The 14,749-nt window shown below is 39.8% G+C and overlaps 1 protein-coding gene across 1 annotated transcript in view; it reads right to left on the bottom strand.

Moving 5' to 3' along the window:
• LOC124240962 (isoleucine--tRNA ligase, cytoplasmic) overlaps positions 1–14,749 on the bottom strand; it is a 77,628-nt gene that overhangs the window by 13,500 nt on the left and 49,379 nt on the right. Inside the window, exons 27-30 of the mRNA XM_046664321.1 lie at positions 12,516–12,628; positions 10,474–10,569; positions 9,465–9,641; positions 8,249–8,354 (exon numbers count right to left, since the gene is read on the bottom strand). Coding sequence (XP_046520277.1) covers positions 8,249–8,354; positions 9,465–9,641; positions 10,474–10,569; positions 12,516–12,628 — 492 coding nt within the window. The remainder of the gene's footprint in view (positions 1–8,248; positions 8,355–9,464; positions 9,642–10,473; positions 10,570–12,515; positions 12,629–14,749) is intronic.

Raw genomic sequence — 14,749 nt, 5'->3', positions numbered from 1 at the left:
TAATTTTGTCATTTCAAGAATGCTATATAAAGGGAATCACATGAGACATAACCTTTGGGATTGACTTTTTTCACTCAGCATAAATCTTTAAAGATTCATCCAGGATGCTGCATTAATCAATAGCTTGTTCCTTTTTATTGCTGAGTCGTTTTCTATGGTTTGGATGGACGAGAGGTCGTTCAGCCACCACCTATGAAGAACGCTTGGGTTGTTTCCAGCTTTTGGCTATTACGTAGAGTACAGCTACTATAAACACTTGAGTAGAGGTTTTTTGGTGAACATAAACTTTCATTTCTCTGGAATCAAAATACCCAGAAGTGTAATTGCTGGATGATTGTGGAAAGTGAACATTTAGTTTTTTAAGAAACTGCTACATGTTTTTCAGAGTGGCTGTACCATCTTAAAACTCCTACCGGCAATACATGAGAGACCCAGTTTCTCTACAACCTCACCAGCATTTGGTATTGTCACTATTTTTTTTTTTTTACTATTCCAATAGGTGTGTAGTGATATCTCCTTATGATTTTAATTTGTATTTCTATAACGACTAATGATGTTGCACATTTTCATGTGCTTATCTGTCATCTGTATATTTTCTCTTGTAAACATCTGCTCCTCTCTTTTCCCATTTTCTAATTGAACTTTTTAACTGCTGAGTTCTGAGAATTCTTTATATATTCTAAATACCTCTTTGTTAGATATGTGGTCTGCAAAGATCTTCTCCCAGTCTGTGGCTTGTTTTTTCATCCTTTTCACAGGATCTTTTGCACAGCAGAGTTTTAAATTTTGATGAGATTCAATTTATCAGTTTTTCCTTTTATGGCTTGGGCTTTTGGTATCAGGTCTTAAAAACTCTTTGCTTACTCCTGAACTCTAAAGATTTTATGTTTTTTTCCTAAATGTTTTATAGTTTTACATTTGAGTCTGTGATCCATTTTCAGTTAATTTTTATAAAAGGTATAAGACTTAGGTCTGGGATTTTTTTCTACGTATGGATATCTAATTGCTCTAGCACCATATAATGAAAAGACTCCTCAACTGAATTGCTTTTGTTCTTTTCAACAAAAGCATTTGGCCACACTGTGTGGTCTATTTCGGGTTCTCTGTCTGGAACGCTAATCTATGTGTCTGTTCTGTACTCATGCCACGGTCTTCAGATGAGTCTTGAAATTGGGTAAACTGATTTCTCCCACTATATTCTTATGTTCCTAAATTACTTTAGCTACTTTATTTCCTTTCTCTTTCCAGATAAATTTTAGAGTAATTTTGTCTATATCTACAAAACAATATCGCTGAGATTTGATAGGAATCAAGTTTAACCTGTATATTAATTTGGGGAGAAGTGACATGTTTACTATATTGAATCTTCCAATCCATGAACATGATGTCTATTTATTTAGTTCTTTGATTTTTTTATCAGTATTTTATAGTTTTGGCATAAAATGTTATACATGTGTTTTTAGATTTACAGTGTCCTTTTTTTGAGCAATTGTAAATGGTACTGTATTTTAAATTTCATTCTCCATGTGTCCACTGCTAGTATACAAAAATTAAATTGATTTTTGTATGTTTATCTTATAGCCTGTGTATTTGATGAAAGTTTTTTCTTTTGCTTTTTATAAGCAATGTGATTTTATTCAACTATTTTGAAGATAAAACCCCTCAATTAATGCTTGAACCCAAAAGGTATAGAAAACTGGCCAAAAATACTTTAAAGTAATAAATTTAAAGGTCATTTGTAGGTTTTTCCTCGTAACATGAGTGGTGTCAGCCAGACAGGAAATAACAAACCATATCAAATCACGTTAAAGCAGATGATCAATCTGTGGCTCCATTGGTAACTACTCCTAGGAGAGTAACCTTGTTGGAGTTGGGAGCTCTTCTTCCCAATTATTTGGTCAGCTGGCCCAGAAAGGGACAGTACTGGAGTCAGCAGAGGAGGGAGCTAGGCCCCATCTGTCTTGTCACTGCTCATTCTGGTGGCCCCGACTGAAGCTGACACAGAACCCTGGCCTTGCTGACATCACTGATGTACATCCACTGCCCCTCGGACTGACTGGTTCCACAGGGTCCTCTCACAGCCTCTCCCCGAGACAAGCCAGGATGTCAGCAGTGATGGGCCAGCCCACATGCCACACACCACTGAACTTGTGCAGCAGTTCAGGGGACCACGTTTCACCTGAGGCATCATCACAGGTCCAAATGAACACACGACCATCCTGGGAACAGCTGGTGACAATGCTGGTGGGCCAACCAATGGAGAGGTCTCAGGACACACTGCAGATTCCTTGGGATTTTCTACGTAGACAATCATGTCATCTTCAAATAGGGGTAGTTTCATTTCTTCTCTTCTGATCTGTAAGCCTTTTCTTTTCTTTTCTTGCCTTATTCTACTGGCAAGAATTTCCAGTACAATGCTGAATAAAAGTAGTGAAGATAGGCATCCTTGCCTTGGTCCTTATTTTAGGCAGAAAACATTCAATCTCTTCCCATTAAGTATAATGTTAGCTGTAGGTTTTTTGTAGATGCTTATTATCAAGTTTACAAAGTTCTCCCTGTTTTTCTGAGTTTTTTTTTATCAGGAATGGTTGTTGAATTTTGTCAAATGCTTTTTCTGTAACAAATGGTATAATCGGGTAATCTTTTAGCCTGTTAATATGGTAGACTACACTGATTGGTTTTGGGATACTGAACCAGCCTTACATTCTTAGAATAAACCCTACTTATCATAATATATAATTCTTTGTATATATAGCTATATTTCATTTCATGATATTTTGGTAAGAATTTTACATTGATATTCATGAGGGATACTGGTCTATAGTTTTCTTGTGTGTTGTCTGCATCTGGTTTTGGTGTCTAATATCTTACTAAAGTGAGTTGTGAGTGTTCCTTCTATTTTCTGGAAGAATCGGTGTAGAATTGGCATTCATTTTTTTAAAGTCTAGTTGAATTCTCTAGCAAAACCATTTGGATATGGAGATTTCTTGAGAGTTAAAATTACGAATTCAATCTCCTTATTAGCAATAGGGGTACTGAAATGATCTATTTCATACTGGGTGAGTTGAAGTAGTTTGTGCTTTTTTTAAAATTCTACTGAAATCATAATAGTTTATAATATTGTGAAATTTCAGTTGTACATTATTGTCAGTCACCATTATATGTGCCCCTTCACCCCTTGTGCCTACCCCTCAACCCTCTTCCCCTCTGGTAACCACTCAACTGTTCTCTTTGTCCATGTGTTAGTTTATCTTCCACATATGAGTGAAATCATATGGTGTTTTTCTTTCTCTGTCTGGCTCATTTCACTTAATATAATACCCTCAAGGTGTAACCATATTGTTGCAAGTGGGATGATTTTGTCTCTTTTTATGGCTGAGTAGTATTCCATTGTACATATACACCACATCATCTTTATCCAATCATCAGATGATGGGCACTTGGGTAGCTTCCATTTCTTGGCTATTGTGAATAATGCTGCAATGAACATACAGGTCCATAAGTCTCTTTGAATTGTTGATTGCAAGTTCTTTAGATAAATACCCAGTAGTGGGATAGCTGAGTCATATGGTATTTCTATTTTTAATTTTTTGAGGAATCTCCATAGTGTTTTCCATAGTGGCTGCACCAGTGTGCATTCCCACCAGCAGTGTACAAGGGTTCCCTTTTCTCTACATCCTCTCCAGCGTTTGTTATTTTTTGTCTTGGTGATTATAGCCATTTTAATGGGTTATCTTAGTGTAGTTTTGATTTGCATTTCCTTGATTATTGGTGATGTTGAACATCTTTTCATGTGCTTACTGGCCATGTGTATATCTTCTTTGGAGAAAAGTTTGTTCATATCCTCTGCCCATTTTTTCATTGGGTTTTTTGTTTTTATGTTGTTCAGTTGTGTGAGCTCTTTATATATTCTGGAGATTAACCCCTTGTTGGATATATGATTTGTGAATATTTTCTCCCAGTTGGTGGGCTGTCTTTTTGTTTTGTTCCTGGTTTCCTTTGCCTTGCAGAAGCTCTCTAGTCTGATTAAGTCCCACTTGTTTATTTTTTCTTTTGTTTCCCTTGTCTGAGGGGACATGGTATTCGAAAAGATCCTTCTAAAACGAATGTCAAAGAGTGCACTACCTATATTTTCTTGTAGGAGTTTTATGGTTTCCGGTCTTACCTTCAAGTCTCTGATCCATTTTGAGTTAACTTATTGTGTATGGTGTAAGATAATGGTATACTTTCATTCTTTCGCACGTGGCTGTCCAGTTTTCCCAACACCATGTATCGAAGAGACTTTCCTTTCTCAATTGTATGTTCTTAGCACCTTTGTTGAAGATTAGCTGTCCATAGATGTGTGGGTTTATTTCTGGGCTTAGTTTGTGCTTTTTGAGAAACTGGTTCATTTCATGCAAGTTGTCAAATTCACGTGTGGAGAGTTGTTCATGGTATCTGCTTATCTTTTTGATTTCTGCAGTCTGTATTGATATCTTGTTTCATTCGAGATATTGGTAATTAGTATCTTCTTTTGTTCTATATCAGTCTCACTAGAGGTTTATTGATTTTATTTTTTTTGAAGAACTACATTTTTGTTTCACTGATCTTCTCTATTGTTTTTCTGTTTTCAATTGTGTTGATTTCTGCTCATTTTTATTTTCCTTCTGTTTACTTAGGGTTCATTTTATTTTTGTTCTGCTTTTTTTAGTTTCTTGAGGTTGGACCTTACATTATTGATTTGAAACCTTTCTTCTTTTCTAATTTTAGTCTTTGGAGATATCAATTAGCTGCTTCCCAGATATTCTGATATGTTGTATTTTCCTTTTCACTCAGTTTTACGTATGTTTTCCTTGACATTTTTTCCCTGATCATGGATTATTTGGAAGTACACTGTTTACTTTTGAAGTGTGTGAAGATTTTGCTTTTATCTGTAACTGATTTATAGTTTGATTCCATTGTGGTCAGAGAACATACTCTATATGATTCCAACTCTTAAATTGAGTTTTGTTTTATGGCCCAGGCTGTAATCTATCTTGGTAAATGTTCTCTGGGAGTTTGAATAGAATGTGTATTCTGCCGCTATTCGGTAGGGTGTTTCATAAATGTTGATTAGATTCTGATTTCTGTGTAGCTGTTGTATTAATTGTTCAAAGAGGTATAGGCAATTCTCAAACTATAATTATGGATTTTCTAATTCTCCTTTAAGGTCTATCAGTTTTTGTTTCATGTATTCTGCAGCTCTGTTGTTAGGTACATACACATTTAGGATCATTATGCTTTCCTTGTGGATTGACATATATTATTCAATGTCATAGGTAATTTTCTTTGCTAGGAAGTCTACTTTATGGAAATGAACATAGGCATTCCTGCTTTCTTTATGTTTGCACAATATATCTTTTTCTATTCTTTTACTTTCAAGCTACCTATATTGTTATATTTAAAGACTTATATAGCTATAACATATAGCTGGATAATGTGTTTTCATCACTCTGTCAATCTCTATTAATTGATGTATTTAGACCATCTATATTTAGTGTAATTATTGATGTTAAGCTTAAGCCTTCCATTTTATTTTCTGATTTCTATTCTGTTTTCTTTTCCCAAGCGTCCTGTGGGTTACCTGAATACACCTTAGGATTCCATTTTTCTCTGTCTAGTGTTTTTGTACGTATTGCTTAGTACAGACTTTTGTAGTGGTTGCACTAGGTTGTACATTATATATACATAACTACTAGTCTACTGGTGTCAGTGTTTACCAGTTTGACAGAAATGTAAGAACCTTACTTCCTTTTACATCCCTTGGCTATTCCCCATTTATATATTTTATGTCTTAAATATTTCTTACATATGCATTGAGATGTTACAGTTTTTGCTGTAACCACAAACATAAGTTAGAAAATTCAAGAAGGAAAGTCTGTTCAATTCACCTGTATTTTGACTCTTTCCATTGTTATTTCTTCCATACTGATGTCCCTAGATTCCCTCTTTTATCGTTTTCTTTCTGTTTTAAGAATTTCCTCTAGCTATTCTTTTGGGTTAAGTCTTGCTAGCGACAAGTTCTCTCAGTTTTCCTTCATTTGAGACTGTCTTGATAGTCTCTTCATCTGAAGATATTTCTGCTTGATACAGAATTCTGGGTAGACAGCACTTACATTTTAGTGTTTGAGAAATGTTGTCCTTTTACCTTCCGGCCTCCAAGGTTCCTGATGAGAAATCCAGTATCATTCGAATTGCTCTTCTCCTTTAAGTTAGGTGTTGCACATCTCTCTCTCATTGCTTTCAAGATGTTTTCTTGGCCTTAAGTTCAGAAGTTTGCCTATGCTACATCTCGATGCAGATTCTTTTGGGGTTATCCTGTAAGGGATTTCCTTAGCTTCTTGAATATGTAGATTTTGTGTTTCGTCAAATTTAGTAAGTTTTCAGCTATTATTTCTTTGAATACTTTTTCTGTCCTGTCTTTTTCTTCTCTTTCTCTCAGAATTCAATCACAAGAATATTAAACTTTTGTTATTATCCCACAGATCTTTGAGGCTCTGTTCATTTTTTTCAGATTTTTTAAAAAAACTGTTGTTCAGAATGGGTACTTTTGATTGTTCTACCTTCCAGTTCACAGATTCTTTCCTGTCTCTTCTATTCTGTTGTTGAGCCCATCCACTGAGTTTTTGTATTTTAGTTATTGTATTTCTCAGTTCTAAAATTTTTACTTGATTCTTTATATCTTCTGTTTCTTTGTTGAGGCTACTTTTCATTTGTTTCTACTGTGTTTATAATTGGTCTGTGAAGCATTTTTATTCTGGCTGCATTACATTTTTCAGATAATTTTCACATTTCTGTCATCTTGGTGTTTATAGGTATTGATTGCCTTTTTTCATTCAGTTTAAGATCTTCCCTGTTCTTGGTATGATGAGTAATCTTTAATTAAAACCTAGACATGTTAGGTATTAGGAGACTCTGGTTCTTATTTAAACCTTCTATTTTAGCTGGCTTTGTCTGACATCACACCAGCAGGGGAGAGGGGACACTGCTTTGTTACTGCCTGCTGGGAGGGTGGGAAGGGAAGTCTGGGTTCCCTGTTCAGTCTCCACTGACACTAAGGTCAGGATTCCTTGCTACTGCTGGGAGGGGGCGAGGAGGGAGTTTCCACTCTCCTCCAGGCCTCCACTGCTGCCTCCATGGCGGTGAAGAGTGGGAGTGCCTGCTTACTGCTCCCCATGTGGCCTTCACTGATGCCTCGGCAGGCAGCAGGGATATGCGGCCTCATTCCCACCGGGCGGTGGTACGAGGGAGGGATGCCCTGCTGCTGCCTGTGGGGACGGACATCCAGGCTCTCCACATGCTCTACCCTGACACTGCTAGGCAGAGGGGTTCATAACTGCCTGGGTGGGAGGAAAGTCCTGGCTCACTACTTAGTCTTCTCTGATAGTAGCGTGGCGGTGGGGGCTTGAGGCTCCTCAGCCTGGCAAAGGTCTAAGCTCTCCACTTGGCCTCTGCTGGCGTGAGTGGCAGTGGGGCCACAGTTTCTTCTCTTGCATTTGGCTGGAGTAGAGCAGTTATTATCTCCAAGTTTTCTGTCTTGCTAGGCTGCCCCTCTTCTGGTCCTTCATCTAGAGAGAGAAGGATTTTGTTGGGGCAATTTTGTGCATGCTTGTTGGCATTTCCAGGTTTCTGGCTTCTTCAGCTCCAAGGCTGCGGTACATGAGGCAAAAAGAAAACCCTGAGAACTCTCCACTATTTTGTTGCTTGGTTCCAAGGTCCCTAGCTGGTCTGTCTTCCCTCCACCTTTAAGAGTTTTTTTTTTTGTTTTAAAGATTGGCACCTGAGCTAACAACTGCTGCCTTTTTTTTTGCGCGTGTGTGTGTGGGTCCTTCTAGTTGTGGCATGTGGGATGCCGCCTCAGCATAGCCTGACAAGCAGTGCCATGTCTGCACCCAGGATCCGAAGCAGAGAAACCCTGGGCTGCTGAAGCAGAGTGTGTGAACTCAACCACTCGGCCATGGGGCCGGCCCCAAGAGTCTTCTTGTAGTGGTCTTTACATACCATCTCCAGAGTGTTCAGCTGTACTTTGTGGGAGGAACAGGGAAAACTACATCTAGTCCATCTTCCTAGAAGTGCAAGTCCAATCATTTACTTTCAAGGATTCATTTTGATGACAATTAGATAGAAAAAGTTATCCAGTTTTACCAATTCTCTTATAAAAGCTTTAAAGACATTCACAGGTTTAACTAAAACACAAAATACAAACCATGGAATTCATTTACGCTCTTACCTTGCTCACTGCCATTTGTACAAATATTAAGATTGACATATGCGCAAGCAGGGCCAGGCACGGATGATCCTCTAGTGAGTGTAATTTCCAGGTCAGACCCCTTCAACTGAGAAGAGGGGAATACATGAGTGAGCCACTGTAGCACCTGACCACAGTGTCACCAAACAACACAGAAACTATTTCTTCTCAGTAAGAATCAGAGCTCTATACAATTCTGATAGCACATTCAGTATCATTACCAAAAAAGTCCAGAACTACAATTTTTCCCCTCATTTTTTTCTTTTTACCTTGTTCTTTTAAAAATGTAAATTTTTGATTATATAAGCAATATATGGTCATTTTTTAAAAAGCCAAACAGTTTAAAAATATGCAAAATAGAGAGCCAGCTCTGATGGCCTAGGGATTAAAGTTTGGCATGCTCCACTTCAGTGGCCAAGGTTTGGTTCCCAGGCACGGAACTAGACCACCTGTCTGTCAGTAGCCATGCTGTAGCAGCAGCTCACGTAGAAGAACCAGGACCTACAACTAGAATAAACAACTACGTACTGGGGCTTTGGGGAGGAAAAGTAAAAAATTTAAAAAAAATAAGCAAAATAGAAAATGAAACCATCTTGTAACTTGCCCCAGTCACTTTCAGCCCCTGCTCCTCTATCCTATTTGTCCCATATAAAGTAGGAACAAGGAACAAATGACTGAATGAATGACTGACTGACACAGAAAAGGATTGATTCCCCTGTTACAAATGATCCACTTCTGAATTATGGGCCAAGGTCTTCCATGTGTGGGTATCAGATTTTCATAGTTACATCTAAAATGGGCCAATAGGAGGCGAAATTGTACCTTTATGTACAACTTACTCTCATAAAAGTTAACTGCTTTTCAAGTCAATTGCTGTTTACTTTAACAGTAATTCCCAGAATCCACAATGCTGACTTCCTAGTTTTAGAGAAAACAGGCCCATATGCCATCTGATCGCCTGATAATTCTTACGTACTTCCTGGCTCCCTCTCCCCAGAGAACTGCCGTGAGGACAGCTCTACTTTCCCTCCCTCTCTCTCCTTCTGGACACCCTTTTGCTGACCCTCTCACTCCAGAGCAACACTTCAGGACCGAGGACTACACCAATTGCTACTAGGGGCCAGAATAACAAGATGTGAGTACATAAACTTAACATAAAATCTAATCCTAAATCTCCTAATAGTTCAACAGAACTCACCTGTGTTTTTTCTTGAATAAGGATCTTATCTGCTGTAGGAACTGGATATGGTTTCAAGGGAGCCTTTATGGTGGCAAATATGAACTCTGTGTGGCTTTCGATAACATTGTTCAGATACTCTCCTTCAGACTTTGCTTTATAATAAACTGTTATTTCATCAGTTGGAACTAGATTGCACTGAAAGCACATACAGAAAATTTAAAGAGGGAAGCACATCTGTTAATCAAAACATAAGGTGCTGTTGAAAAGGACTGACGGTCCCATGCGGGGTCATCAGGGAAGGGCACAGTCTCCTTTCCCATCCTCCCCATGAAATAAAGGAGTCACCGAGCAAGAACCTCCTCACAAAGCTCTGACCTGAAACAGAGCTCGCAAGCGCCCCATTATCTGCTGGAGTGGCCTCCTCAGATCCCAGCCCACAGGTCTCAGACACCAGGCCTGATGACGAGGACTGCTGGAGGCCTCCTCAGGTAGGAGCTCCCTGGCTCTCTTGCCTGCTGAGGGCAGGCAAAGGGCTCTCTGTGCCTGGTCCGGCTCCCAGCTCTTGAATGAGAAAGAACCACCCCGCGCTGTTCAGATCCAAGACTCTCTCTCCTGAGCCAGGAGCCCTTCCACACTGACTGCACCTCTTCCCTTCCTCAGACAGCCACTGTCAGCTCTGGTGACCTCTGCACCAGTTAGGAGAACTATCTATCCAGAAGATGATTTTGTGGAAGCCCTAGGGAACTGAAAAAGGAGGACAAGGGGCACAGGTTGGCTGACAGCTCCTGATCAGAGAAACCAAAGAGCCACGTCCAGCTTGGGGGTGAACAAGCAGGGAGGGGAAGAGGCCTACCTTTCCTGCAGAGTACAATCTGAATGGACTGAAGATCAGTGACTAATTATCATTAATTGATTACTGTGGTTCAAATCACCTGCCTCTCCTGTCCTCCCCAAAAAACAAAATAAAAAGCCAAACAAAAAAACGAAACGCCCCAACAGCAGCTTGTTCTTAACCTGACAAACTGACCTTTTTGCGAAGTTTCTGGATGCGATTGATGACTTCCCGAGCCATTCCTTCATCCACCATTGACTGGTCAGGGGTGACGTCCAAGAGAACCAAAGCCTATAGGAACGAACAGTGCACGACATGACAGTCAAATAAGAAAAACAGTTCTTTCAAACTCAGCAAAATGCTATTTAAAACTAAATTCTGAGAAGTCTATTATGATGCACTATTTATTCATGCAACTGAGCGAAGGAAACAAAGTCAAATCCAGTTTCTTTATAGTTTGGGTCCTTCTTTGTAACCAGTGAGTCCTTTATCTCTGGAGAGAGGCGTAGCTGTCCCTTTTCCTTCTGTAGGGTGCTACTCACAGGAGACACCCTAAGATTGGCTTTTGTGAGTCTCTCATGTAATTTCACTTTTTGTCTATCTAATAAATAATATCAATGCTTCTAATAAATAAGATCAACAATCATGAAACCCTTACAGCAGCACAACTTTTCACAATGGACCCACCACAAACTAGTGGACTGAAGGCCTCAAAGCAGCCAACTCCATTCTTTTCTTTCCTTTTTTTTTCTTGAGGAAGTTAGCCCTGAGCTAACATCTGCCGCCAATCCTCCTCTTTTTGCTGAGGAAGACTGGCCCTGAGCTCACATCCGTGCCCATCTTCCTCCATTTTATAGGTGGGATGCCTACCACAGCGTGGCTTGCCAAGCGGTGCCATGTCTGCACCCGGGATCCGAACTGGTGAACCCCAGGCTGCTGAAGCGGAACGTGAGCACTTAACCCCTGCACCACTGGGCAGGCCCCCAACTCCATTATTTTCTTAAACCATGACCCTTTTTATCCTTTGGTTTGTTGGTCTGTTTCAAGACACGGTTTCTCTACAATGGACCACAATACTTCTTATGTGATTTAGTTTAAGTTGCCATCTTCTTGTCAACTTTGTCTGCTTTTCCATCTCATGTGTTCTGAAGGTGTCGATGATGATGTGGTAATAACAATGGCGTCACTTCCATTATAGAGGGGGTGTACTTGTAAATTAGGCACCATCCCCATTTACCTTTGAGGAAACTCACTCAGAGAAGCTAACAAGCTTCATGAAGGCACAGCAGGTAGAACTGAACACAGATGATGAGTCAGAGCAGGGCCACCATGGCCCACAATACACAAACCGTGTCAAGAAACTCAGAGGTATCACAAGCAACACCTCCTTAAGTGTGGACGACGTCTTTAGGCCCTCCTTTCCACTGGCTGTAGTCAGGAAGGAGTGCACCCTCTCACTGTTAATAAACCTCCCTGCTGCCCCACTTTCTTCCCTAGCTTCCTTACCTTTGGCTCCTTACCACTGTCTGTCCACATGGAGTTCTGACTACATCCAGTTTAAGCCCCTCTGTAAAGTCTTGAGGAGGTCGGCCTGTCTCATGAGGCACTCCCAACCTGTCCCTGCATGTGGCATGTTAGGCACAGAGGGTCTCCAGCAAGCCCCCAACTCCAACACTGGAGATCTGACAACCTATCTGCCCAGAGAAATCTGATCAGGAGTGAGGAGAGAAGCTCTGATCCATCACAACAAAGAATGCTGACTCCAGAACCCAAAACTGCCTGTATATCCTCTTCAAGGAGCCTAACCCTTGAAGAGGATCCACTTCCCTAACCACCTCCACCTCACCCGACTTCAGATAGGAGCCCTTCTCTGTACTTATTTCTCCAAGATAACTTCTCAGGCAGAACAATAAGAATTGGCTTACTTTCCTGTCTCTATGACTGACTCATTCCTTAAAGGTTGGGATTACATCTTATTCTTTTTGTACAACCCAACACTTAGGACAATTACTTGCATGCAGAAGTCACAAAATGTCTGTTTAGGTATTCATTAAAGAAATTAATATGTTAAGGGCATATAATAGTTGAGTTTGGTAAAGCCAATCTAAAATGAATAACTGGTTTATTTTACCCTGAGACAAGCTGTCAACACTGCCAGGAAAGGCATAGGTAAATACTTTCTCCTCTTGTTGTTCTTATCTTTTGGTCAAGAAATGTTCTAGGGAACAGAGAAATACCTGAGCATCTGAGTGTGCTTCAAATTGCGCCGTCCCACTGGCCGCCTGGTCAAAGGTGCACATGAGGCGGATGTCCTCTTCATGCAGTTCGTGGCCCTCTACAACAATGGTCCCTATTGGAGAAGCAACTGCCACTGTTAATGAGTCAGTCCCTCCTCCTCCTGAAGCCACCCAGCTACTAGGATATCGTACCACTGCAGAGTCTTCAAGAGATCATGTCCTCCTGACTCATGTCATCGTTGCAGTCACGGATGTGACAAACTTTCTTTAGACTGCACTGTGCTGCCTCAAGGACAGTTAAATCACCACCAATGTCGACGGTTGCATATAAACTCCCAGGTCCAAACATGCACCAGGAGGTGATGAATCTACCTTATACCCAGAGCAGCACAACGTAATGAAGAAAGCAGTCTGTAGAGTCAAAGTGGACTTAGGCCCACCACTCACTGGTTGTAGGATCATAGTGTTCTATGATCTGCAGAGCAGGGTGCAGTGAGGGTGCAATGAGGTGGACAGTGTGAAGGTCTGAGCATCAAGCCTATACACGGCAGGCACCTGAGGATGGCAATCCCCATCTTCAGGGAAGCCTGCTGTGGTCACCCACAATGATCTTGATCTTTGAGCACTGGGCTGCCATCTTCACTTTATGTCACCATGTTCTGAAAACTATTTCATTTTCCATCAGTATAGAACAGTTCATTCAGAATCTACACTTGAGAAACTAGGCTTTTGGTTGCAAATAAGGTTTATTACAGGAATTTTTTATATTTTGGCTATCTGGCGAACTTAGATTTGTGACTTGAAGGTTGATCAGACTTTAATTTAACATATCAAGTTAAATTAGTAACGAATCAACTTTTAGTTGTTAGCCTCTTATGTTTTACAAATATCATATAAAAATTGGGAGAATCTTAGGGACACTGCCCCCAATTTCTATAACTGCTCATCTGATTTCTGAGTCTTTAAATCTCTTCTCATGACACCTCTGTGCTTATGATTTTCAACTTCAGATGGAGTCCTAACAAACACCTTCTGCCCTAGGATAGCTGAAGGACGCCAGGCAGCCATAGTAAGACCACGTGAGACTCTAATCATGGCAGAGCTGAGAACTCCTGGGCACCCTGGAAGGCTCTCTAAAGGAGAGGAGGGAGGCGGCTGAGTCCCATTTCCTAACTCCTCATATTATCATCCTATGTTTCCTTTAGAGCACTTATCAAAACCATGATTATTTCCATAAATCTTCAAAGTCTGCCAGCACCACGAGGGGAAGGACAATGTCTGTCTTATTCAATTCTATGGCCCCAGTGCCAGCTAAACGGAAGCACTTTAAAAAATATTTGCTTAATGAATGTATCCAGTCTTGCCCAATTAAGAGACCAAAATGTGGCTTCTAGGTATTTTAGAGAAACTGTGATAAGTTCTGACCCAGTTCCCCTTTGCAAGAAGCTCCAAAGCTCAATGCGAAATCCTTTCTCTAAAAATACTTTAATCTTTTCTTTTGAATATTTTCCAATCTTTATTCTGACACCTCCCAAAGTCGTCACCACCTTTTTTCTCCACAAGCCACATCTGATAACAGTGACATCTATGCCACCGGCTGGTAATGAAGCCCTAGAGGGTTCTGCTCTTTCTTATTTGGGTAGATTTTCTAGGCCCACATTAGCATTTGTAGAATTCAGTGGTAACCTAAAGTCCACTCATCCTATTCAGTTATTTCTATCTAGAAATTTAGCCAAAGGGAATCAATTCCATAAAATATTTACATGTAAAAATATGCACTTCAATATTATTCATAATATTAAAAGAATGGAAACAACTTAAAGCACCAGCAATAAAAGACGGGTTAAAAACATTATCAGGTATCCATATGAAGGGCAATTATGCAGTTACTGAAATAGCATTTTAAAGCCTAATAACAGAGAAACATTTATAATGTAAAGTGAAAACACAAAATAAAAAGGTGAATAAAAACAAATATAACATAAAATGTAAAAATATGAGTGAAAAACATGAAATTTAAAATTACAGTGTGATCTCCATTTGTAAGGTTGCAATTATGACTATCTATGTAACTAGAAGGAAATAAATCAGAATTTTAATAGTGTCTCAGCACTAACATATTAAACAGCTGAGAGCAGGCACTCAATCTACATTAAGGCTTAAAGGTCATTTTTGTTGTCTTCTTTAATTTTTTGTAAATTATCAGAATTCTTATTAAACATTTTTATGACCAG

This window comes from Equus quagga, chromosome 6 (genome assembly GCF_021613505.1).
Source record: "Equus quagga isolate Etosha38 chromosome 6, UCLA_HA_Equagga_1.0, whole genome shotgun sequence".
Lineage (NCBI taxonomy): Eukaryota > Metazoa > Chordata > Mammalia > Perissodactyla > Equidae > Equus > Equus quagga.
The sequence above is the reverse complement of the archived record's forward strand: the minus strand, read 5'-3'. Positions and strand labels throughout refer to the sequence as shown.